At 46.4% G+C, this 26851-nt stretch overlaps 1 protein-coding gene across 1 annotated transcript; it reads left to right on the top strand.

Moving 5' to 3' along the window:
* The first annotated feature begins 9909 nt into the window (after nt 1-9909).
* SH3BP5L (SH3-binding domain protein 5-like) lies at nt 9910-25357 on the top strand. The gene is made up of 7 exons (XM_008592953.1): nt 9910-10147; nt 10621-11233; nt 17752-17814; nt 17960-18088; nt 19956-20117; nt 21458-21631; nt 22189-25357. Exons 2-7 carry the CDS (start codon nt 11054-11056, stop codon nt 22654-22656), a joined length of 1176 nt encoding a protein of 391 aa, XP_008591175.1. The 5' UTR covers nt 9910-10147; nt 10621-11053; the 3' UTR covers nt 22657-25357.
* The last annotated feature ends 1494 nt before the right edge of the window (nt 25358-26851 follow it).

The raw sequence follows: 26851 nt of genomic DNA, 5'->3' as shown, positions 1-26851 counted from the left end.
CTCGTCCAAGGTCGCACTGCCAGGAGTAGGGGGTACTCCTAATCTACTTGCCAGTCGCCTTTCCGAGAGACTGCTGAACACTCTAAATGTTTACTCTGTCTTCTTCCACTGGGAGGTGCTACCAGTGTTGTTTTCCGGAAATGCATTTGGGAGCCTGACCACCCTCTTTTCAGTGGCTGTCTTATTAGAAAAGACTCCCAAGGATGGCCCTCAAGATCATTCTCTACTTGCTCTAATCTTCCTCTGAGGTCACCTAGTAACACTCATCCTGTTATACAACCAGAGCTCTGCTCAGTGGTCCCCTAAATCAGTGTACGCTTTGACCTCTCACGCTTGGCCTGGAGAACTCTTCCCCTTTTTTCTCCTTTAATTCCACTAATTTGTAAAAGCTTAGTCAAATGTCATCTCCATAAACCTATGCCAGAATGCTCCTCACCATCCTCAGTCCTGCAAATGCATCCATGCTGCAACGCAACCCCTTGCATGTTGTTATAGTTGATGAACATTCTTCCCCCATAGTTTAAGGGACAGACCTCATTCCACTCATGAACAATCCCCTGAAGCATAAGCACAGGGCCTACACAGCACAGATGCTGAATGACTGTTTGCTGACTTGCATATGACAGCATGGGGTAAGGCAACAGATCTGGCAGCAGCAGGCAAGGAAGCTGAAAACCAAGACACAGGATGAAGTCCTGGGGTGATGACAGCCTGAACCAGGAACGTGTAAAAGTAATAGAAGTGGAAAAGGAAAATGTGCCTTAAGTATGTATTTTTTTAAAATGTAAAGAACCATACACAGATAAGGCAGTATTATGCAGTGGATGACCAGTTGAGGATAATTCCAAAGTCTTTAAAGCCAGAGATATAGACTAATTGAGACATTTCTGGACTTACTACTCAGTATTGATGTCATGCTTTTAAGGGACACTGACACATTTGGCTAATTCCAGAGGCATGACTAGGATGGTGACAAATAGGTCACATAATTGAAGAGGCTGGGGATATTTAACCTGGAAAAGAGAAAATGTTTTGTGTACATATGGCTGTTTGCAAATTTTGACAAATTGTCATGTGAAAGAGGGCTGGATTAGACGATGTTCTTTTGTGTAGCTATGGAGGGAAGAACTTGAACAATGGAGGGAATATACAGGAAGGTGGATTTTTGTTTCTTATGCTATGGGAGTCATCACAGTGAGGAATTGTAATTGAGTGTAGTGAGAGAAAGGTCAAGGATGAAGTTATGTGCACACTTGTCAACTAGAAAATAACTGATCCAAATGGTTTTCTTTCCTGCAAATCTACATCAATAAATGACAACTCCCAATGTGGTTCTGTAAATATTCAAGATATTTATGGAGGGTCTACTATACATCAGTTATTGTTCTAGGCGTTGGGGATACAGCTATGAACTGCAAGATGAATCTCCCTAAAGTAAAGCTCTGATTATTTCTTATTCCTGCTGAAAAACTGTCAAAAGTTTGTATTAGCCACCAAAGGAAGTTTATTCTGGTGTTACACCCAGATCCTTTTCCATCTGTTCCAACCTGCCTTTCTAGTCTTTTCTTTCCAACTCCCCACTAAACTGGATCTCTACTCACCCACCTTCTACATTTCTCTCAGTCTGGAATACACTCCTCCTACTACTCCACCTCTTCTTGTCCTCAAAGTCCTACTTATCGTTCAGTGCTGTGTTCACATGCCAACACATCCTCAAATTGAAAACAGTATCTTCTTTCTGAATACCACTAAAATTGTTCATCCAGCAATTCCCTAAGTATTTATTGAAAACCTGTTGTCTTTCAGGCCACAAGATGCATAAGATACTTTCTCTATATTTACCATCCTTCACCATGTACTTTAGAATGATGTGCATATTTTATCTCCCCTACTAAATTGTAAGCTTGAGAGCAGTGTACCTGAGACACACTTCTGAGTGCACATTTCTGAGTACATTCTTCATAAGTAAAAGTTGTCGGTATGTAGAGCAAGCACATAGTACATGCTTTACATTACAGTTGAGGGACAACTGAAAGGCAAGGGAGTAAGCTGAGTGTGGAGACAAAATGGAGACTGAGTCTTCTGAGGACATGCTGAGGGAAGGCAGACTCCCACAGACCTTGCCATCCCATCAAGTATACAGTGGTATAAAGGTAAAACAGGAAGAATAGTATAATTCTGCCACAGGTCATCAGCAAACTTTGTTGAATCAACACATAGCCAAGATTTTGTATTGGGATCTGTGGATGGAGGTGACAATGATCTGCACCCTCTGGGAGATTTCTGCCAATGTAGATGATGGGATTGGGCTAAGCAGAGGGATTGGATGAACAGGAAAGAAGTGGGCATGCTCTCAATCCAGACTGAGGACAGTGTGAGTAGAGGCTAAGATTCCTGTGGAAGATGCTGAGTGGGGCAGGGCAGGAATTCTAGGAAGTGAAGGGGATGGAAATGTTGGAAGAAGAAACTCAAAGAAGTTTTGGGCTAAATCAAGGAATACCTCCTTCTCACAAGCTTTTATTGTGGTCCCACTGAGTCTGTGGTGGGCTGGGTAATGGGAATATAGAGATGAATAAAACATCACATGCCCTTACAGTATGGTAGAGGAATCCATCCCATACCCAAGAGTGTGGGTTTCCCTCAGTGAGCAGGGAGGAGCCATGGTGTATCAGGGTTTGTAAACACTAGGAAGTTAAGAGTTGAAGAGTGAAGCTATGAAAGTAGATGACATTTCCAAGAGGCTGTAGGTGGATGAGAAGGGGCTGAGGGCAGAACCCTAGAGCACGAGTCTCCAAAAGGAAGTAGCTGCAGAAAGGGCAAACAGTAAAGGTTTTGGGGAAAAGGAAGGTCAGGACAGGGTCAGGTTTTGGATCCCATGTGAAGAAGTGATGAACAGTGTTCAATGCTGGAGTAAGTCAAATAGCATCGAGGCTGTTGGGTTAGGCCAGAGGGACAATGTCAGTGGTATGAGAAAAGAAGGGAAGTAAAAGTTGTAACAGAGCAAGCACATAGTACTTGCATTACATTGCAGTTGAAGGACAAGTGCAAGGTAAGTAAATAGGGCTAAGGGTATAGACCACTATTTCAAATCCCTTGTTTGAAATGTGAGCCCAGTGGATATTCAAAGTGTCTAAAATCAGATTTGGAAGGCTTGCTGTATTACTAGTGGTATAAGGATGAGAAGACTGTTTCATTTACCTTGTTCCTATATTACTAAATACAATGTTTTCCATTCTTCAACTGTTGTATGCCAATTTCAGTTCCATATACAGTAAAAATGTTGACCTCTAGAGCATGACACCTTCCAGTGATTTCCCAAATAACTCCACAGATGTCACACTTTTCCAATAGTGGAAATAACTAAGTACAGAAAAGTACAATCTAACAATTTAGAATAATGCAAACAGGAAAGACTTGGTTGACTAAATCCTGAATTGCAGATTTATATTTTTTAAATGATGATTTTTATTAATTTCAAGTTACAAACAAACATATTGTAAGACCAGATCAAAATGGATTTCGGGAAATGAAAGAAGAAAACATGGGCTGGCCCATGGCTCACTTGGGAGAGTGTGGTGCTGATAACACGAAGGCCACGGGTTTGGATCCCTATATAGGGATGGCCAGTTGGCTCACTTGGTAGAGCATGGTGTTGACAACACCAAGTCAAGGGTTAAGATCCCCTTACTGGTCTTTAATTTATTATTATTATTTTGTTTTTTAAAAGATGACCGGTAAGGGGATCTTAACCCTTGACTTGGTATTGCCAGCACCACTCTCACCCAGTGAGCAAACCAGCCATCACTATATGGGATCCGAACCCGTGGCCTTGGTGTTATCAGCACCGCACTCTCCCGAGTGAGCCATAGGCCGGCCCCCCTTACTGGTCTTTAAAAAAAAAAGGTGAAAACTTACAGATTGCATTAATAACATATGTATTAATTTTAATGGCTTGACAGAGCATTACATATCTTTTAAATTAATTTAATCATCTTAATAGGAAACAACTGGAGTTTGTGCTGCATATAGTCTGCAGTCAACTTCAAGGTCTCAGGCACTGACTCCATCAGAAAGACTACTACTTATTTTTACATTTATGGAGGTAAAGTAATTGTGAAGAGTTACAGTAAACAACATATAGGTAAACTAGATAAACTTGGTATAGCACAAAAACAGAACATTTGTTGACAGGATATTTAAAGATAAACTTTCTTTAAAGTACAAACATTCTCCTAGTTCTTCATGATTTGCTAGTTCTTAATGATGAAAACTTTTAAAAAGTTATGTTACATAAAAATTATGTTGAAAATTCACACCTAGGCTCAGTGGTTCACAAAATAAGATACAAAACATGAGCTTAAAATCATGAAGCAAAACTTTCAGGGGAGGGCCGGCCCGGTGGCGCACTGGATAGTGCGCCGCTTGGGAAGCGCAGCGGCGCTCCCGTCCGAGGGTTCGGATCCCACGTACAGACCGGCTCCCGCTCACTGGCTGAGCGAGGCGCGGGAGCAACGCCGAGGCTTGCGATCCCGTCGCCGGTCCCCGGTCCGGTACGGGGTAACACTGAGGGTTGCAATCCGTTGCCGGACACGGAAAAAAGACAAAAAAAAAAATCTTTCAGGGGAGAATCAGTTTCAAAGTAAAATACAATGTAGGATAAAATTAGTTTTTATAACTGAAACCACTTTAAAGGTTAAGAGCAGTACTATAAATAATAATTGGATCACATGCAAGCCTGTAGCATCTTTAGAAAATATTTTGGCTATTTTCACCAACTGGAGCATTTATAAGTAGATACATTTAAACTTAACATATGATGTATTGTTAAAATATTTAATTTTCTTTTTTTTTTTTTCCGTAGCTGGCAGGTATGGGGATCCAAATGCTTAACACTGTGCTCTAACCAACTGAGATAACCAGCCAGCTCAATTTTAAGTAATCTTACATACTTTGTTTATAAAGCTTACTTGACACAGTGTAGTACTGTCTCTCAGGGCCTGGACTGTTTGAGTTCGAAGATCTGCTCTGTCATTTATCAAGAGTATGACCGTGGGCAAATCATTTAATCTCTTTGTCCCTCAATTTCCTCAACTACAAAATGGAGTACAATTCACCTAAGTAGATTGCTATGAAGATCAAATGAATAGATATAAACCACTCAGAACAGTGCCTGGCACAAGGCAAACACTGCTTCAGTGTTAGATGTTTTTATTATTAAAGGCAAAGAGTAACTTGGGGAAAAATAATTTACTTCCGGAAAACTCAGCAGATTTAACAAGGGTAGAAATAATTCCAGAGTTTTAAATTCCAGGCTGTCCCTTTTATTAACATTTATTAGTAGATTTTATATTATATATATTTCTGGGAACAAGTTTTCAATCAGTTTTTAAAAAGTTTTATGGAAGTATAATTCACATACAAGATTGCATATTGAAATGTGCAATTTGAATAGTTCTGACATATACAAGGGGTCTACAAAAAGTTTATGGAAAGACTCATATTATCTTTTAATTCTACTTTTCCACCAACTTTTTGAAGTACCCTCATATATACTCCCAGGAAATCCTCACTATAATCACGATACTGAACATATCCACTATCCACAAGTTTCTTCATGCCACTTTGTAATCCCTCCCATCTCTCCCCAAGGCAACCACTGATCTGCTATTTGTCACCACATTTGTCAACAAATGTGTTTAATTATCAATTGATGTGGTATTTATTAAATATTTGAATGATGGTAGGAGAAAAAGCTAAAGAACATAAAATGGCAGGCTCTATTAATATAAAAAAATAAAAAAGTAGTTTCTAATGATGAAGGTAATTTAGGGTACTTATATGAAGAAATTAAAAAGTTACCAATAAAATTTATGAAAAAATTATTTAACTAAGAAATAGTTGATTTGTGATGCTACATAGTAATTCATGGTGTCGCTGACATCGTTACATGACTTTCATATTTTCATATTTCATTAAGTTAGTCAATAGGAATTGGTTGGTTGTCTATTTGTGCCAGGGACTAAGAGGATTACCCTGGTGACAGGGAGATCATTTACACTTGTGCTGTTTAAAACATTGCTCACTAGCCATATGTGGCTATATAAATTTAGAAATTTAGTTCTCAGTTGCACTAGCCACATTTTAAGTGCTCAAGAGCTATACATGGCTAGTAGCTACGATTTTGGACAGTGCAAATATAGAAATTTCCATTATCATGAAAGTGGTGTCGAACAGAGCTGATTTAGAATACTCTTGAGATATGTTATCTATGGTGGAAGTGAGAAGGGTCTAAGGTGAAGCAATGGCAACGAGGTGGGGAAGAGAGATCTCTCTCAGATACCTAATGTGAGCAAAAGTGAGGAGGGGGAATGTATTTAGGATGCCTTTCAGGTTCCTCCCTATGGTAAATGAGTGAATCATAGTAAATGTAGGAGAAGAAGCAGGATTTGGGAGAAAAGGATGAAATCAGATTTGGACCCAGTGAGTGAGAGACAACCTTGGGACAGACCAACAGTGCCTGGAGGCTGCTGGATCTCAGAATGTGATATGCACAGGATATGTGGAAGGAACTGCATACTTGGTGGAAGCACCAAGGAAGGAGCAATAGCCATGGATAGGGGCTGGTGCCATGCACTGGGATGAGCACACTCAGGGAAAGGTTGCATGAGATGGTCAGAGGTTAACATCAGAGCCTAGAGAAAACTGGCATAGGACAGGGTTTTCAAATCGCCGGTGGGTCATGAAATCAACAACATAGGTCAAATGGTCTCCACCTATGTTAAAAAATAGTATACAAATATCAATGACCTTTGCACATAATTTGGGAACGGATCTTTCCCTGAAACTTTTTTATGAATGTATTTACATACATACATGTATAGTAGATTGCAAGGTAAAACATATTTCTGGGTTATGTTCCAATTAGTTTGTCATCAATTTATAAAATGAGCACCACAGACTATAAGCTACATGAGAACTGGGATAGTATCCTTTTTCTCTTCATCATCTGAAATTCTGGTACATAATAGACTCTCAATAAAGACATACTGCATGAAGATATGAATCAATGGGCCAGAGAAGTAAAAGGCAACCCAGGATAAGAGTGACTCAGAAACCAAAGAATAAGAAAGAAGAGAGAAATAACCCAGTGTCAGATGTCAGTGTTTTGTCAATATTGAGAGCACGGATCACCTTATCTCTACAATTTCTATGGACTGGCAGCAGCAGAGTCCAGACTGATGTAAATGGGAGCGAAGAAAGTGGAGACGAGACATGTACAGAGAAGAGATATATAAGAAAGGCAGGCTCTAGAATTGTGCTGTCTAATAACAGAACCACTAGCCATATACGGCTATTTTAAATAAAAATTAATTAAATAAAAATACAGTTCCTTTATTACACTAGCTCCATCTCAAGTGCTCAAGCACCACATGTGGCTAGAAGCTACTACACTGCACAGAGCTGATAGAAAACATTTCCTTCATTGCACAAAGGTCTACTGGACAGTGCTGCTGTAGAGAAAAGTTTTAACTCATCATGTCTATGTTGGCTTCATCAAAATAAACCTAGGTTAAATCAGTGTACAGTCCACCCGCCCCCCTCCCCCCATCACTTCCTACCCCAAACATTACCCAAGCACAGCAGAAAAACTATTGGGAAATTATATTACAATTTATACATGACAGAACCACACTTGGTCTCAGTGGATAAGTGTTAACTCCAGGAGAGGCCAGTGGAGACATCAAGGGTGTTGCTGAACCTCAGCATGTAATCTAGGGGAGTCTAGGCATTATACATATTCATGATATTTTCCTACCAAATCTGAGACAAGCAGCAGCAGCTTGTGATTGGTGAGGACTAAATGCATAGGGAAAAGGAGCTGTGGAATGGAGTATAAGGATAAGTATTGGAGGGCTGAATAGGAAAGTTTGGAGAATTCAGGGTAGGGTCGAAAGAAGACGGTAGGTAAAATGGAGTCATTACAGTGAAATTCTAGTTCTACAAAATTGAAGTGACTGGTAGAGAACAAATAAATTATGTTTATGACTTCTGTATGCAATTTTCATGGTTTTTTGTGTAGTACCTTAATGGCAAAAAGGAATGTGATAGAAGACTGAGGTGTTATTATCCATATCAGAGCTGTCCACTTAGATACCGTTACTCAGGGTTCCAGTGACTTAGTGGAATGAGAAAAGCCACTTTTGGAATTAAAAGAAAATAAAACTTCTAATTTTATGAAAAAATCTCTTAAATCTCCTTTTTAAAAGGAATATATTTGGCTCTACTTAAAACTTTTTAAAATGTGGTTATTCACAGGGTGAGAGGATGAAAGGAGGCAACTGAGAACTGTAGAATTCTTGGTACATAACAACTCCATCCAAACTTCTGAACTAAGATACAACTAAACTCCTATGGCTTCTAGAAGCATCAGGTCATGTCCCTAGGATGACCCCAGCTATCCCTCTCTCCCCCGCCCTACTAAAATGCCTGCCAACGAAAGCTCAATGCTGTCAGGAAAATTTATTTGTTCTAGTCAAACGTGATGATAAGCTCCTGACCTCCCTTTCTCAGAGCATTTACTAAAAAGGGCTTACAATTACGAATCATTCCTTGCCCCTGTAACAGGTACACGTATCTCCTACAATTCAGGAGTGTTTCTGAAAGACCCGAGGGCCACTCTTTTGAAAAGTAACAAGGCCAGGGCCTGTCTCTCCCATTCTCAGTGGGAGGACAGAACCCTAACTTCGATTACTGCCAGCTAGCAGGCACAGCTAGCCCAGTATCATTTACACTGTCCAACTCTTTGTAATTTTTCACTTTTCTGACTACAGAGCGCCTGCTCCCCCTCCTTCCGCTCATTCTCCTTTTAAAATGCTCAATTAGGGGTGGCCAGTTAGCTTAGCTGGTTAGAGGTGGGTTTGATCTCTGTACCGGCCGGCCGCCAAAAAAAAAAAAAAAAACCAAACCAAACCCAAACCCACACAAAAATAAAATGCCCAGTCACCTCTGTACAAGTTGGAATGAAGCTGAGCTTTTCCTCCTTTAATATGTTTAACTATGTTTTCATCCCTTTAACTAATGTCCGGCTGTGTTTATATTTGACAGGATCCAGAGGGAAGAGGAAGAATTCAGTCCATTTTCCATCTCCATCTCCAGGGTAAACCCTGAGTTGGCTCTGAAGAAGTCAGACCTTTTCTAAAAACAAAACATCCAACCCCGAAGCCCTTCCCCTTCGGCCTCGGCCCTTGCCTTGCCGAGCGACACCCAGAAGTGTCCACCAGGTCGCCCATTCATTGAGTTACGTAATGATACACGAGGCCACGTAACGAACTGCCTCCTCGAGGTCACTTGAGCACCGAACGCATGACAGTACTAAGTTAACGCTGACCAAGCTTCTAATTAGCATTCACGGTATAATTAGTGACCCCACCGAAACGACGTTTAGAGGAGGCCTGGCTCAAGGAGAAGTAACGCCGGGGTCGCGGTGGTGGCGCCGGCCGGAAGCCTCAAAGAGAGGGATTTACCCATTAGAGCTGTCCACTTAGACGCCGTTACTAAGGCTCCCACTGACTTCACTTGAGCGAGAAAAGCCACTCCTGAGAAATGACTATGCGTCTCAACAGCAGAGTAGGCTCGTTCCCGTACTCGACTAGCACCGGCAGCTGCTGCTGAAAGTTCACGAGTTCACTTCCGGCGTCGTGCCCGCTTCCCTGGGCGAGGCCGGAAGTGGTTTCCGACAGCGGGCGCCGCAGCGCCGTAAAGGAAGATGGCGGTACTCTTTCTTAGGAGGTCTTCTGGTAGTATTTCTACCACTTCCCTACTTACCAGGGACTCCATCACTCGCCCTAGTTTTTCTCAGCAGTACACACTTATGTTTTACTTTCATTCCGCCTTCGTGGAGGATGAGCAGGAGGCAACGTAAAGCGAGCCTGAGCACTGTGGGGCACCACTTTGTACGGCAACTGAAGGCCGGGGATGGGCAAGGGTTGAGGAATCCAGACTAGGCTTGCGAGAGCGTGGGAGGGCGGGCGTTTTTTGCCCGGTGAAGTATTTCCGCTTCCTCTGGGCCCCGTCGTTTTTGGTTGGACCGGTTTGTTGCAAGGAGGGGGAAGATTGTTTGCAACCTAGGAGCTCTGCGCACGGGAAGGTAAACTGAGGTTAAGGCTGTGAAGGGGGTGCTCTTGCCTGTCTGTGTGGGATGGCTGGCGGCGGGGACCTTGGATTGCTGAAGAGTGTTGGGCTCAGATTGTCCGTAGGGTTGAGAAAGAAGAGAAGGTGGGGCGGGGCTGGGGGTTACGTGGTGAATTGCAAAGCCAGGCAGGGGTGGAGTGGGACGGGCGGAAGAGAAGGGGGGATGGAGGAGAGGGTGGAGGCTCAGAGGGAAGTCTGGAAGGCTCTGGTTGGGGAGGGGATGTGTCGAGAGGAGCTGGGACAGGGGAAAGAGTAGGACCTAAAGTCCTGAGGGCTGAGGAAAGAAGGTGAGGAGGGGGTTACTCGGAATGCAGAGGTGTGGGGACACGGTAGCGTGAAGTCTTTGGGAGGCTGAGGGATTGGAAGGGGCTGGTGGCCGAGGTTCTGATGCTAACATGACCATATACTTGGCCTTTGTTTCCCCCGAAGCTCCCCAGAGACGCTCATCCTGCAGCCTCTACTCGGGCCCAGCCTCCTCTCTCCAGCTGACACAACAGCCTGGAGGCGTCTGCCTCCACCCTCCCGAATGGTGCTCCTCTTCGCAGGCCTCGGCCCAGGATCCAGGCCCCCTTTGCCCCCTACCTTGGAGCTGTTGCTCCAGATCTCTCTTGGTGGACTCCCCCTGGAGCAGAGGGAAAAACTTTTGCACAGACAAGGTTTTAGCTCTAGGAACCCCACTGACAACTTGAATCTCAGCCTATAATAGAGTGTGTGAGGTTCTTCCTGTGCTCCCTTTCCCATTCTTTTGAGAAGAGAAACCCTTCTCCTTACCATCTAGAGCCCAGGAAGCCCCAAGCTGGGGCCCTGGTCCCAGCATGTCAGTCCTCTCTTGTGCATAGGGCTCTGCCCTCTCCCCGTCAGCATGGCTGAGCTCAGACAGGTTTCAGGAGGGCGGGAGACCCCACAGGGGGAGCTGCGGCCTGAGGTTGTAGAGAATGAAGTCCCTAGGAGCCCAGTTGCAGAGGAGCCTGGAGGTGGAAGCAGCAGCAGTGAGGTCAAATTGTCCCCAAGAGAGGAGGAAGAACTGGATCCTAGAATACAGGTGAGAAGACTGAATGGGGAGAGAAAGAGAGCTCAGATTCCAGCCTTCCTGAAGAGTTGTCAGGTGAATGAGGGCTTAGATTATTCTCTTCCAAGTGCACTACGGCAGGAATGGAAAACAAGTTTGGCAACAAATCATTGCAATATCGATTCCAGCCTTCCTGAAGAGTTGTCAGGTGAATGAGGGCTTAGATTATTCTCTTCCAAGTGTACTACGGCAGGAATGGAAAACAAGTTTGGCAACAAATCATTGCAATATTGTGTGATAAATGCCAAATGAGTTGTGTGTTGGTAGAAATGTGGAGAAAAGTCTGGCCTGAGTAACGAAGTGCCAGTTTGAGAGCATATGCAGGTGGCACACTTTAGGTCAGTGGAAGGTAGAACTGTTGTGCTTCCAAATAAGCAGACTGGCTGCTAGCTCAGAGATGCTGTGTGAGTGGGAGGTGAAAGGAAGTGACTGAGATTGGGAGACAATATTGAGGCTGGGTGAGGGAATCTTTTCCCCTTTTCCACCTTCTCATCGTTGCCTTCCAGGAAAGTTCATATCTCTAAATGGGAGCACCTTTCAGGTGTTATAAAGGTGGCATCAGGTTTAGGCCTATAAGAAAATCCCATATGTTCAAGGATTTGTATCAGTCGTAGTTAGTCCTTAGTAATACACCTTCTGTGCTCTCAGGATGGTGGTTTACCAAAGGAATGGAAGAGCGGTTTATTACCTTGGAATATTTACAGTCTAGGTGGTAGGACAGGCAGATCTTTGTGTAGACCTTGGGGTGGTGGGTGAGGAAGACTAACATCGTGTGGAGAAGATGTGTGGCTAGCTGAAGCTGGGTTGCAGTGTTTCAGGGCAGTGGCTGAGAAGGGCTTCATGGGGAAGCTGCTTGGGCAGGTGACTGCCAGGATGCTCCTGTACGTTTGGGGCCCGAGTCTGCCATTAGGTCCAGTTGCATCTCCAAGATTCTATTGTTGTGGAAGTGACTCACCCCTCTACAGGTGAGCAAGAGCATCTCCAGGCTTGAATTCCTGGGCTTCTCTGTCAATAAACCTTTATTGGATTACTTCAGTGAGTTGAGAAGAAATCAAAGCTGGTCCTGGCATCTTTCCAGCCTTCTTTGTGTGGGTTCCCAGGATATGTATGTGTGAGAGCTCCTCTCTGACTGTGTTTAGGCTTACAATGAAGCAGTGGTGAGTCATTCGTTTCTAGTATAAGTCAGTAGTTTACTTATGCTGTGCCTCATGGACTTTGCATTGAGAATAGCTCAATTTCTGTTGCTAATTTTACAGATTTGTCATCCACTGAGGAAATAAGTTATAATGAAGAAAGCCTTGGGCTGAGATTCAAGCAACCTCTAGCCCCATGATTTGTGATTTTTTTATGGAAATTACTTAACCTCTCTGAGTCTCAGTTTCTTTATCTGTAAAGCGAGGGGTTGGTCTAAGCAAGTCATTCTCGCTCTGCTCTGACACGGATCTACGATTCTTTTCTTTCACAAACTGTTGCTTGTTCCTTGGTGAAAGTTTGTAGGTAGCACTTTAGGAAAGAGATATCTCTGTTCCTTGGAGAGGAGGCTCTGTGTAATGCTCTTCATATACTTCCCTGAAGAATTCCTTGCTCTGCTCCAGAGGATACTTCTCTGGAGAAGAATTCACTGAGGTCTCTTTGCTCAGCCTCTCCTGCTCCTGTGTATTTTTCCATTGTTCACATTGCCAGAGGTGGTAGTATGAAGAGTTGCACTTCACTGTACAGTAAGGTAGCTGCTAGCTGAATGTGGATACTTAAAATCAGTTAAAACTTACCAGCCAGCTGCCAAAAAAAAAAGAGAAAAATCAGTTGAAACTAAATAAAATTAAAAGTGCAGTTCCTTAGGTATTGTACTGACAGTGCAGAAATAGAATATTTCTGTCATCACAGACAGTTGTATCAGATGAGCTCTGTAAGGGTTGGAGTATACTGAGAAGGCATAAGATTCACTTTGCCCCCACCGAGCTTGCAGTTTTACTGGCGTAGGTGGGGTAAACCAGACTCTAGTCTCTCTTCCTAAAATGTGCGGCATGTTGTGGAACATTGTGGTTTTCATAGGGAGGTAAGGTCTTGTAGTGGCCTCCCTCATTTGATGACACAGGCATGGCTAGGCCAGTGCAGGGAGGAATATAATGTTGCGGCATGTTGTGGAACATTGTGGTTTTCATAGGGAGGTAAGGTCTTGTAGTGGCCTCCCTTATTTGATGACACAGGCATGGCTAGGCCAGTGCAGGGAGGAATATAATGACTTCTTGCCATATGAGAGCCACCCTTCGCAGAGGAGGCCAGCAGCATTTTGCCGTTCCTTGTTTGGGCTCCTCTTCTGGCTAAGAACAAGATTGGGGCATGTGTCTTTTGGGGCTGTTTTTAGTGCTGACAGTGCACCAGACCATATTGCTTGATAATGTGTTTCAGTGTTTTAAATGGCTGTTTATTTCTTTGGATTCTCAATGCTTTTGGTGGGTCTCTACCAATACATCCATCAAAATCCACAAGAGAGCTTTAAAAACACCCTTTCTAGACCCTCACCAGATATGTGGATTCTATTGGTCTAGGTGGGATGACAGATGATTTGCAGAGTTGAGTCCACTGGGCTAGGGATATCCCAAAGTCAGGGGCTCTGTTTTGTTATTTTCTGAAGCTCCCAGAAATGGGTGACCTAGGGTGAGGATCTGTCTGATGTGGTGGTGGGGTTCCTTGGCAGGCAGGGAGCTAAAGCTCATTCTCTGGTGGGATCCCTCTGGAAGTTGAAAGGACAGCTGGTTCCTACCCGGAGTGTGCTATTTCTCCCAGAGAAGGCCACTGATTGTGTCTACATGTCATGATCTCAGCGGAGTTCTGCAAGTCCTCCAGGCTGGTCCTTCTTGGCTTTCTGAGAGAGGATCCCTTTGGAGGAAAGGAGGAAAGGTGGATGGTGCTGGGATGGGCCTGGGTCTATGTCCTTGTGACTTTCTCAGCCTCTTTTGTGATGAGCACATCTTTCCTCAGATATGTGGATACACTTTCTTACCTCCTGCTCTCCAGACTCTTCAGGGTGACTTTGCAACCTCTGTGTCCTCATCTGGAAGTATTGGTTTATCTCGCACAAGACAGGCATCACCCTGGCCCCACTTACTGACCATTGAGTTTTGATGTTCCACACTAGATGGGGCGGGAGCATCTGTAGTGTGAGTGCCCATGGCTTTGACTCAGTGTCTTGGTATACCAGGAATGTGCCCAGTGTGCTCTGGGAAGGTCACACTCCTTGCTGGCTGCTGGCTCATTGATTAGTTGAGGCATGCTGACTCAGATTTTGTTTTGCCCGAATTCCATTTCAGCCGAGTGCCATGAGTCCTTGGTGGAGCAAATCAAATGGAATGTGTCCCTGACTGGCCAAAACAGTGCCCTGGGTGCTGGATGGTTTCCCACTCAGCATTGTCCTGGGTGTATTCCAGCTGGGCAGAGGTATTCCAGCTGGGCTGTTCTTTGCTATCTCCCCTGCTTTCATGCCCTCCAGGCTGCTCTGCTCCCCAGGCATCTCCTTGTCCTGTTAGAAAGAGCCTTATGACTTCGAGGGGCAGATCTTAACAACAGATAGCTTTTTTAATGCTGGAGGTGCTGTTGGGGTGCTAGTTTCATACAGAAAGGTATTTGCTGCTCCTGCCACTTGCCAGTAACAAGAACCCTTGTTCTTTATCCAGTGGGGACAACTTATGCTGAGCCATTTGCTCCTTTTACTATTTTGTTGGAGGCTGGGAGTAGGGGACTGGGAGAACTTTGGGCCATGGAACTGAGTGGGGATTGGTCTTGACCTTGGTTCATCCATGTTATGTCACAGGGTGGCCTTTACTTGCCTCCTCTTCTCCTCTGGATTCAATGTTTATTGCATTTCTGAGGCCTGTCCTTTTCCAACCCAGGCTGTGGTTTTGCTAGGTTATAATACTCCTGTCTTTTCTGAGACATCCATCCAGGGATGTCCTCAATCCCAGGATTGAGGTCACAAGGGCAGGAAAGCAAGATCAAAGATTGGGTTCTGAATCTGGACTCAACTGTTTAACTAATTTCCTGCCTCATTGTTTCTCACTTATCAAATGTGAATGAACTGAGAAAAAGAATATTCCAGCAGAAGCTGCTGAAAGGACTGGTCACCTCCTTCTTTCCCAGATAGCTTGAAACCTCCTGTGGGCCAAGTTAAGCTGTAAGAAGCTGTGCCCACAGGGAGAGATGTTGCCTCTCACCCTGACAGAAATTGCCTTTTGAGGGCACTTTGGGGTGATCTCATCAGCTGATAGTGATGTCCCTGTTTTGAAGACGCTGTGAAACATGGAGCTCTCTGTGTCTGGTCGTGTTGGTGCTGCCTCCAGGCCTCCTCTTGGGTTCTCTGAGCCATATCGGATGGATGCCTGTTGTTCCAACTGTTTGTTGTTTTATGGACACTGGGTTGTGTGACTAATTAGGTTCCCCATGTGTACCAACTTCTAAACCTATGCCATTCAATACAGGAGCCACATGCCACTGTCTAAGTTGAGATGTGCTCTGCGGGACAAATACATGTGGATTTTGAAGACTTAGTTTAAAAGAAAAAAAAGAGTAAGAGTGTGGTCAATATTTTTTGTTGATTGCATGTTGAAATGATAATATTTTGGATATATTGGGTTACATGTAATGTATTATTATAATTTTACCTGTTTTTTTACCTTTTTAAAGTGTGGCTGCTAGTAAATTAAAAATTCCATGTGCTGTTTATGTTATATTTCTGTTGGACAGCTCTGTTTGAGAAAGTTTAGAGGCAAATTTGTGGCCTTCCTGAGGCAGGGTATACATGGTTGTAGGTGTGCACATTTTCATATCCTTGTTCCTGGTTCCATTGTAGGTTTCTACCTTTGTATTCTTCCTTTTACTATAATTAATGCTGGTTTCCTGTATTCTTACTTGCTGACTCATATCTTTTCAGGATCAGGGTGGGGGGAGTATTGAAATAAAAGGAATAAAATGATATTGTGCATGCCAGCCTGATGCCCTCACTGGGTTGCTGGAAGGGCTGAGTGAAGTGAGTGGGAGCAGCATCACAGCCATATGAATGGAAAGTGTTGGCAGTGTCACTGCCAAGTGCAGGTCATATCTGTGCAGTAGGCAGACACTGGGCTGGGTCCTGCTGGCCTGTCCAGAGGCTGTGAGGCACTTGGAGGCGGATTCCATAGGTGAGTACCAGGCATTTCCTTGGTGTAGACCAGCATTGCTCCTCAGCAGTGCCCTCAGCTTGCCAGGGGCTCTGGAAATTTGTGTGTTTTATTGGGTAGGGGAGGATGACTGTAAGCCAGCACCCATCCAGGCTCTCTGCCACTTCGTGGAAAGCCCTGGGGTGGTTCCATTGCTTCTTTCTTCAGACTGAGGGCCAGTGAGGCACTCAAACTAGCATGTCTGGTGACTTCTCCCTGAGACTCTCCCTCCCTCCCACAGGATGAGCTGCATGGGGACCTGGGGTCATCATCACTCATTGCCCAACCAGGCCGAGAGGCTTCTTGGACTCTACACTCTTCCTTGATCTTGACTGTAATCATCTACCAAGCCCTTGTGATTCTGTGTTCTGCATTTCCTTGGAATCTGCCTTCTCCTTTCCCACCTGGAATATTGAATATAGATTTCACATTTGTCTCCCTGGCTCCTGCAAGCTGTCCTTACATCTCTCAGATCCGCCTTTCTAAACCACAGTCTGCGTGGCACCAGGCTTTTAGGAACTCCCTTTGCCATGAGGAAAAGGCCTGGTATCTCCTCCCGGTGCCTCACCTGACATCTTGTCTGCCCAGGGCACCTGCTTCCCTTGGTTCCCTGGCTACCCACCCTTCACTGGTGCTTTTCTGTGAGTCTTTCAGGGTCTGGCTAGAGAGCAAGTACTCCAGGCATTCTGTCCTGGCTTCCTACTGCCCATGTAAATGACCCTGCCACCCAGAGGGCACCACACCCATTCCTCACAGAACTCCATGTACTGCTGAGGACCTATAGCTTATTTGTGGGGCTTATTTACTGGCTGTGAGCTGCCACCTCTCTCTGTTGTGAATTCTTAGGTCTCACAGTACTGAGAGGTGATAAATATGCAGTAAACGTGTGCTAAGTGAGTAGCCTTGCCCTGGCCCAGGGGGTTGTCTTCTCTCTCTCTGGGGAAGAGCTCCAAGGAGACTCCCCCAGTGTGAGGAAGTAGTGAGATCTGATGGAGAGTGAGGCATCACTGCCATTTGCCTGTGACAGATTCTGAATCTTGATTTCCTCATTCTTAAAATGGGTGTTTTATTACCCAACGCAAGGTGGAGTTGTGAGGATTCCATGACATAGTGTGTATTAGGTCTCTGACAAGGAGACATTCGACAGTCACCTCCTCCATTTCTTTTCCCTTTCCCGAGCATCTCACCTTCTGTCCTTGGTCAGGTGGGGCTTTCTCTCTGTACATTGCTCCTGCCCTGCACAGTTCAACTAGGCTACTTCCTTTCACTGCTCTAACTCAACACCCCTCTCTGTGACAGGAGGAGCTGGAGCATCTGAACCAGGCCAGTGAGGAGATCAACCAGGTGGAACTGCAGCTGGATGTGAGTGGTCCTCCTTCTCATGCCCTTGAGCTGGTCCACGGGGTTCTCTCCATCTGTCTCTTTCCGAGACACTGGAAAAGGGAAGGGCCTGTATGAAAGGCTGGGGCTCTCATACTCGCCTTCCCTCTGCCTGTCCCATTGCCAGGAGGCCAGGACTACTTATCGGAGGATCCTGCAGGAGTCGGCGAGGAAGCTCAACACACAAGGTTCGCACTTGGGGAGCTGCATCGAGAAGGCTCGGCCCTACTATGAGGCTCGGCGGCTGGCTAAGGAGGTATGGCCGGCCGACCTGTGTTTGGGGAGGACGCACAGTGCGCAGAGCTTGTTCCTGGACTGTTCTCTGGGCCATACCTTGCTGTGCTATGAACCAGCTCTGTGGGCTGAGGAAGTTTTTGCTATTGCAGGCCCTGGGCTCATGGTCTAAAAAATGGTGGCGGGATGGATGCAGGAGGCTGGTCCAGAAAATTTAGTTCAGTCTTGCTAACGTTTAAGTGTCTTGTAAGAAATCAGGGTTTAGGGTATATGAGATTGTCAGTTCTATCATCCTACTATTTTCATCTTTTCCATTTTTTCTCTTTCCTTTGGTTCATGTCTCTTTTTCCCACCTCTCTTCTTTGCTTATCTCCCCCCCCCCATCCCCTCCTCATTTATTCTTCACCTCGCCTTTTTTTCTTTACACAAGTAATGCGTGTTCACCATTGGAAGACTGTAATAAAAACTAGAAGAAAACCTAAATTGTCCCAAATTCTATTGTGCACATGAGTCATGGTTTGTTTTAATCCCATGATTTGTTTTAATCTGGTATGGTAAGGTGATAGACATGGGGTCAACTTCCTTGAAAGAAGAGTTTATTCCCAAGAGGAGGAAACATGTCATGCCATGCAAGGCTACACGGGCGAGCACTAGGGTCCATCAGGAGGCAGGAGAAGTAGGACAAAGCTTTGCCCAGAGCCTTTATTGTGGTTTTCATGGGAAAGAATGGGTGAGGCAGGGTAGACAAGTTTGAGTAATTTTAGATAGTTTGGATAATAAGTAAGTTAGTAAGTTTGGATAGTTTGAATGATTTTGGCAGGCTCTGGGCCATAGGGGTGGTCTCCAGTTGTCTAGTACCAGGCCCTGAGGTGATTTAGGGCAAGGCAAATATTGGCTTGGGCGGTGTTAGATAAAGGAGGTAGTTGTGGATCTGGGCTTTGGATTGGTTGGTTTGCATATGAAAGGTATACTTGCAGGGGAGTTTACTATCTCTAGGAATTAGCTAGCCCTTGGAGGGGCAATTTCTCCTTGGCCAGCAAGGCCCGCAAGATGTCAAAGCATCATAAAATATAGAAAATAAAAAATATGATTAATATAGCACAGATAACCATGTTGTTGTTGTTATTTTAAATAACATTTTTGTATATATCCTGCCAAAATGAGACTACATAGCATTTACTGTGTTTTTTGTGTGTGCGTATGTGGCTGGCTGGTATGAGGATCTGAATTATGTGCTATTTTTGTTCCTTTATTCTAGTGTTATGACATAGTTCCATGTCAACCAATATCTATCCATGCCATCATTTTTAAGGACGGATTAATATTTCCTTATGTTAGAGTGACTATATTTGTTTAACCAGTTCCCTATAACTGAAATCTTAGGTTTGTTTCTACTTTTTTGCTTGGTTAGAATGGCTGTGACGAATATTTCTGAGCTCTTGTTTGATAATTTCCTTCAGCTTACCCACTGGATGTGGAATTGATGGTCTTTGGTCTCAGGAGCATACTTTCTATAAGACTTCGTCCATGTTGCTAACCTCCTTCCAATTAAAATGGTTCAGATTTTCCTTTGTTCTCCCTAGGGCAAAAAGCCATCAGCCTTTGAGAGTACTGGATTTCACACACCCAACCTCCACTGGCAATATTATTCTTTTAAATATTTATTACTACATTTATTTTTTCTCCTAGTCTATATTCTTATGAGACATTCTTTATAGAATATTGCTTCCTTGGCATTTATCCTTAGTGTACTTTGGGAAATGAAGATGACGTTGCAAATGGGCCTTCCTCTTTCTCTTGTCCTCACCCCCATGATGGGTCTCCATGGGCTTTTGGGGTTACCTCAGGGCATCTGGGGCTCTCTGCCCTGATGGCTCTCTCTCCCCCAGGCCCAGCAGGAGACCCAGAAGGCAGCACTGCGGTACGAGCGGGCTGTGAGCATGCACAATGCTGCTCGGGAGATGGTGTTTGTGGCAGAGCAGGGCGTCATGGCTGACAAAAACCGACTGGACCCCACGTGGCAGGAGATGCTCAACCATGCTACCTGCAAGGTGAGCCGGGCAGCGTGGCAAATTCCCGTCACTGGTTCCTTTGCCATCCTTTTCATCAGTTCGCCTCCTCATTCCTTCCTCTCTCTTCCCTCAGCATTGATTCTCTTTCAGGCAAAACCTTTTCCTAGCTCTCTAGGAAAGTCCTTCCTCTCTCTTCCCTCAGCATTGATTCTCTTTCAGGCAAAACCTTTTCCTAGCTCTCTAGGAAAGGTTTGACCTCCACTGCTTTCCATATTTCCCTCTGACTTAGAATGTCATCTTGGGCTCTTCTCGAACCTTTGCCTCCAGCTGTGGGAATAACAGAAACAGTTCATTCCTGGTGGATGTTCTGCATTCACCATTTACATTTTGTTATGTTTAGCTATGTGGCTCTTCACTTTGTTTTTCAAAATGTTCTCCCTTTCCTGTTTTTGGGCTCTGGCAGTATACCTTGATTTTTGAATGATAAATTATATGTCATTTCCAAGATCCTGAAAGGGGCTGGGGAGCAGGAGGATCCCTGGCATTGACTCAGTCTGCCACCTTCAGCTTATCCAGGGCAAGTCACTCCTGGGGTGTGGTTTTGTCTTGTGATTCTTCCTGTGCTCCTCACACAGAGCACACACTCTGTTTCTATTCTGGAGCTCACGCAAATGAGAGTACAGAGCACTGAGGAAGGGGTTGTTGAAGCTATGTGAGGCAGGGCGTTAAGTGATAGTGGGAGCCTGCAAGGTTGGATGGGGCTCCTGTGTGCATCTCCCCAGGATGTGGCACAGTCAGCCCACTGGTCTTGGTAGATAAGGTGGCCAGAACCCTGATCTCCTCCCTACTCAGATGTAACAACTCTGGCCTGTGCATGCATGAGGTGTGGAAAGCTGGAGAACCCAGTTCCCCACACAGGGGCTTCTCCAGTCCTCTAACCCCTAGCCACTGACAACTGAGGCCTCCCCAGGACAATACTGCTGCAGACGTGTGATGTGCTTATAGACAGATGTTCCCTCAGTGCTCACAGGTGGTTGAGGGCCTCTAGTACCTCTTTCCTGGCAGTGGCAAAGCTGAGTGGCAGGTGGTGGAGGTGATAGTAGACAAGGCATGGGGAAGAGGTGGCTGTAGAGGCAAATGCTGGAAGACCAGGAGGTCGGGCAGCAGGTCCAGAAGATATGGAGAGAAGCTCTCTTGAGGCTCATGGGCCCACTGTTCTCTGTGTCTGTGGCTCTGCAGACAGTCAGGGGTTTGCAGAGGATGTTCCTGTTCAGTTTCCCCCTAGAGCAGCGCTCAGATTGGCAGCCTGGGGCAGATGCCATGGACTGAACTGTGGGTTCCAGCTAAGTCATGTATGTCCTCCACCCCACGTTGGTCAGGTGAACGAGGCAGAGGAGGAGCGGCTTCGAGGTGAGCGGGAGCATCAGCGGGTGACGCAGCTGTGCCAACAGGCTGAGGCTCGGGTCCAGGCCCTGCAGAAGACTCTCCGGCGGGCCATCGGCAAGAGCCGCCCCTACTTCGAGCTCAAGGCCCAGTTCAGCCAGATTCTGGAGGTAGCTGAGTGGGAGAGGGGGAAGAGCAATGAGCATGCATGGAAAGTGAGGGCAGGTAGAGGGGATACTGGTCTGCTTCTCGGGGCCATCCTGGTGGAGTGGGCAGGGTGAGGCCTCTGCCAGACAAGTCAGTGGTGAGGATGGGTGGTAGCGTGTATGCTCATAAAGACTCTACAGCTGGGGGCTGGTGGTGGCAGAGGATGTAGTTGAAGAAGAAAGATAAGCAAGAGAAAAAGAGAATTGATAGAACCCGGGGGATAGGGAAGAAGAACTAGGCAGATGGGGAAGGGGAACAATGGGAGAGGAGGAAGAGGGACTGGTGGGGATGAAGGCCTGGAAGGCAGGCTGTAGAAGGTGGGGCTCAGGTTAGCCGCAGGGTGGGATTAGTGGAAAAAGACAACTAGAGGAGCAGAGTGGATGGGAGAAGGGTATTGCAGCTCTGTGGTGGGAGCTGAGTGCAGCCAGCCAGACTGGGAAGGCCTGCGGGGACCTCAGTGCAGAGTGCTGAGGGGGACAGAAAGACATCCCATGGGCCACCTCATTCTTTTCCTCTGCAGGAGCACAAGGCCAAAGTGACAGAACTGGAGCAGCAGGTGGCCCAGGCTAAGACCCGCTACTCAGTCGCCCTGCGTAACCTGGAGCAGATCAGCGAGCAGATTCATGCACGGCGCAGGGGCCTGCCTCCCCACACCCCAGGCCCGCGGCGTTCCTCCCCCATAGGGGCTGAAGCGGGGCCAGAGGGCATAGAGGATGGGGACAGCGGGATCGAGGGGGCTGAGGGTGGGGGGCTGGAGGAGGGCAGCAGCCTGGGACCTGGCCCTGCCCCCGACACGGACACGCTGAGCCTGCTGAGCCTGCGCACTGTGGCCTCTGACCTACAGAAGTGTGACTCGGTGGAGCACCTGCGGGGTCTTTCAGACCACGCCAGTCTGGACGGCCAAGAGCTGGGACCCCGGAGTGGTGGGCGCCGGGGCAGTGATGGTGGGGTCCGTGGGGGTCGCCACCAGCGCAGTGTCAGTCTGTAGCCTAGTAACCAGGGCTGTTGGCTTGACTCTCCACCGTGGGTCAGTCAGGGCCCACAGACTTCTCCCAATCCTCTGGGGTCCTCTTGTCCCTGAGGTCCCCTTCTCCAGTGCTTTTCTGGGAGTGGTCAGCTGTGTCTGAGTCCTCTGTGTCTGCGCTGGCTTTCTCATAGTCTCTGCCTCTCCCCTCTCCCCTCAAGAGGCAGCTCTCTCTTTGCCTTATCCATTTGGAAGGCTTGCTCTCTGGTAAGGCTTGCTCTCTGGCGTTCTCATCTTCCTCTCCTCCTGCTGGTTCCTCTCAGTCTGTCCCGTACCCTTTGCTTTCCTCTTTCTGTCTGACCTCCCTCCTTCCATCTGTCTGGCTTTTCCCCTCAGGGAACTTGGTCTAGAAGGCACAGGGAAACTCAGAGAAAATGGGTAATGGGCTTGAGTGAACAGATGGACAGGGTCCCCTCCTGTTGGTCCCTGGCCTGCCCACTTTCCCAAGGCAACTCTCAAGGGTGCCCTAGGTATGCTGCTGAGCCCTTCTGGCAGCCCTGTGCCCCTGTCCTGTCCTAGCCACCTGTGTGTAACTTGTAAGATGAACTGCGTGCCTCTGGAAGACACCACCCTTCCCTTCAGCACTCCCCTTCATGGTCTGAGCCTCTGCTTCTGTACTTCAAAGCAGAAGTTGCAGGATGCCAGTGTTAGGGAGGGGAACTCAGTCCTATTGTCAACATAGGGCTCCTGTGTGCATGGCTTTTCCCCAGCTGGACTGGGTCCTTAACATTGCCAAGGTGCTAGTGGGTCCCTAACAGGGTTCATGTGGGGCAGAGATGTGAGGAGGTCCTGAAGGCCAAGGCCTCTGCCAGTCCTGCCACCTTACACTCTTGCTTTGGAGTTGGGTTTATTTTTCTGGGTAAAGGATGCTGAACTGAATCTCAGCACCCTCTTGCAGGGTGGGGTTAGGGAATTTGGTGCTCAATTGCTCTCCCTTGCTCTTCCCCAAATTAAACAGTACCTACTCCAGGATTCTTCATGGAATGCTCAAGCTTGGCTGCCAAGCCTCTTACCTCCACTGGTGCGGAGGAGGAGTCATTCTGATGTGAGGGGTCCTACCCTCCGCAGGGAGCAGCTCCAGGTGCCTGGCAGTGATGCCAGGTGGTGGGGTTGTGGGGAAGCCACACCAGATCTGGGGTCTTGAGAGAGCTGGTCTTCCTGTCCCATCCCGGGAGGGAAGAAGGCCTAGGCCTGTGCACTGCTGCAAGTTACTGGGGAAGGAGTGAGCCTCTGCACAGGTGTCTATTTTCAGGTCAAGGGAGGGTGGTCACAATGAGAACCTCTAGGTTTGAGGTGGCCGTGGGTGGAAAGGAGAAAGGGAGGAGTGTGTGTGTGTGCATGTGCTGGTGTGTGTGGGGTAAATGGTCTGCCCTGTTTTTATTTAAATAAAGTAGTTTATGTAACAGTAATGTTTACTGTCCTTGATGGAGGAAGGAAAAGGGGCAAAGATGGGGGGGTGCAATGAGGGCCCCTTTAGATGGGATGGTCAGAAAAAAGAGGTGAAGGACCAGCTGGAGTGAGCCAGGCTATGGGAGGAGAGGAAGAAAGGAGTGCGTGCTCTTGGGGTGGTATGAGGCTTCATGGCCAGGGTGATCATGCACAGGGCAAGTGAAGATAAGCCAGAGGATTTGGTGCCCTGTGGGGCTGTGCTGTGAGGTGATGGGTGCCAGTGGAGTACTTGGCATCGAGAGGCATGCAGGGTGGAGTGTATGCTGTTAGAACCAAGAGATGAGGGTGCCAGAGGGGTAGGATCTTGTATGTGTCTGGACATGAGCTTGAAGGAAAGGGAGGGATAAAAGTAGAGAAGCTGGATTCATCAAATAAAGTTTCAGACAATAACTTTTGACCACTGCAGTGTTTAGGACATATAAGTTACCCATTGTGTATCTGAAACAAATTTAACATAGATAAAAGGTGTCTCCCAAGTTGAAGGTCTTGACTAGTTGAGGGGTGGCAGGGGTTGAATGCATCTGGGCTCACTGGTGAGAGATGCCTGTGAAACTTCTGATGGAATCAGGTCGGGGAGGGGTATGAACTTCAGATTCCCTGGAGGTGAACAGCAAAAGGCTTTGGCCTGAGCCCCATCTGCAGTAGGCCAGCATTTAGAGCTGGGTCGAGGGGAGGGGTAAGCCAAGGGAAGGAGAAGACGTTGTCTGGTTGGAGGGTTGGCCGTGGAGGACCAGGAGGGGCCAAGAATTGGAAGGACACAAGCAAAGCAGTGACCCCGGTGACTTTACATGCCAAAGGGACCATCAGGAGCCACTATGTTCAAAGTACTCTGTATGCCATTTGACAGGTGATGTACAGTTCTTTGAGCCCACCTTCCCTGACCTGGCAAATGGGTGCCAAAACGTTTCCTTTATTACTAGAAAAGCTGCTATGAAAATGTGTAGTTTATGTCTGGGTGAATAGGCTATTTTAGAAGAACTTTTTACTTGTATATATTTAAGGTGAACGGCATGATATTTTGTTTTATGTAATGAAATCGTTTCTGTAGGCAAACAAAATTAGCATATCCATCATTTTGCATAGTTTCCTCCCCCTTTTTTTATGGTAAGAGTACCTAAAATCTACTCTCAGCACATTTTCAGTATACAATATTATATGAGAATACTAAGGAAGTTTGTAGAAAAACAGAATTAAAAGTTATGAATCTTTCCATGAACTTTTTGAAACAGCCTTGTAGTCCTCATGAGTGGGCTTTCTGAGATGACACTACCAGGTTGCACTTCCCCGTCCAGGCCCTGGCAAGTGGGGCCTGTAAGGCTCCTGGTGCAAAAGAACCAAAGAACAGAAGGGCTGGGCTGTGCCCATGCAGTTCCTACTTGCAAAATCACCAGATAAGGCAAAGGTGGAGAGAGACCAGGAGGGTGAGAACTAACGGTGTTTCCTTCAAGTGGGGGGGAAAAAAAAAAACCACACAGCAAATGAGCCCTCCCACCCTAACAATAGTGGCTTGAACTCATTCAGTGCATATCATGTGCCAGGCTCACACACCTGTTTGATCCCCACAACATTATGGGATAGGAAATAAGTTTATTCCCTTTTCACAGATGAGAAAATGAGGCACAGTGGATGGACACCACATCCAGCCTGTCCCAGCCTTGCAGAAGGTAATGGAGGTAGCTGTCACCAGGCACTTAGACTCTAGAGTCCAAACTCCTGAGCTCTTGAGGGACAGGACACTAGGGAGGACAAGGAAGGAGGTGCACTCTTGAGTGATGGACCTCACAGGAACAGGTGGTGAGAAAGTGGAGGAAGATTTTTTGCTGGGAAGGAGAGCTGAGTAATGATCATTTTTCAGCTCTTCTTCCCAGCAAAGAGGGGCAAAGGATGAGGGTCAAGGGAGTTTGTTGTTTAAGGTGAGCAAGAAATGGTCAAGATATGAGGCCTTGTTCCTCATTCTTGTACTGTGTTATGTCACATGTCACACTGGGCGGTGATAAGTTCTGAACTGTGTCCTCCCAAAGAGAGGGGCTGGGGCCTCACCTCAGTCTCCCTGACACCTGGTGCATGCCTTGCACCTAATAAATGCTCAATCTATGTGCTTTTGCTTCTTTCCCCTGCTCCCATCCCAAACCTACACCAGGGGACTTTATCGGTACAGCAGTTAGGAGGTCAGAATGTGGTGATGACAATCCCAGGAGCAAATCTCCACTCAGATTTCTTTATGCTTCAATTCTATCACCTATAAAATGGGACAATGTAGGTGTGCATAGCAGGATGCTACATCAGTGGATGTTAGTCCCAATGATTCTTGTTAGCAGTTCTCTGCAGCTTCAGGATGCTTAACTTAAGGAGGTCTCTTCTCATCTTGTGCTAGACAAGGAGGATATTTGCAAAAGGGTTTCGTTTCCCTTCTCATGTGAGTGTGATTTTGACAAGTCTAACTTGGGCCCTCCGTCTGAAGATGGTTCTGCTCTGGTGTGCAGCAGGGAGATGGTCTTCTTGGGCTGTCAAGGTCATGCTCTATCAGCAGGGGGCAGCAGCCACCAGAAAGCAGATGGAGAGCGCCCTGTGCTGAGCATTTCCATGTGTGTCCTCCAGGCCTACTAGGCCTGCACCATGGACACTTCGCAGAGGGTTGTGAGAAACTGCTTACAGAGGAGTGGGGGAGTGAATACACCAGAATAGAACCCTGTCTGTCCTCTCACAGTCC

This window comes from Galeopterus variegatus, unplaced genomic scaffold, assembly GCF_000696425.1.
Source record: "Galeopterus variegatus unplaced genomic scaffold, G_variegatus-3.0.2 Scaffold8530, whole genome shotgun sequence".
NCBI lineage: Eukaryota > Metazoa > Chordata > Mammalia > Dermoptera > Cynocephalidae > Galeopterus > Galeopterus variegatus.
The sequence above is the reverse complement of the archived record's forward strand: the minus strand, read 5'-3'. Positions and strand labels throughout refer to the sequence as shown.

Coding starts and splice junctions, on each gene's coding strand:
- SH3BP5L (XM_008592953.1), top strand. CDS start 11,054: ATGGCTGAGCTCAGACAGGTTTCAGGAGGGCGGGAGACCCCACAGGGG. Junction 17,815..17,959: donor AGGTGGAACTGCAGCTGGAT/GTGAGTGGTCCT, acceptor TCCCATTGCCAG/GAGGCCAGGACTACTTATCG. Junction 20,118..21,457: donor TCAACCATGCTACCTGCAAG/GTGAGCCGGGCA, acceptor CACGTTGGTCAG/GTGAACGAGGCAGAGGAGGA.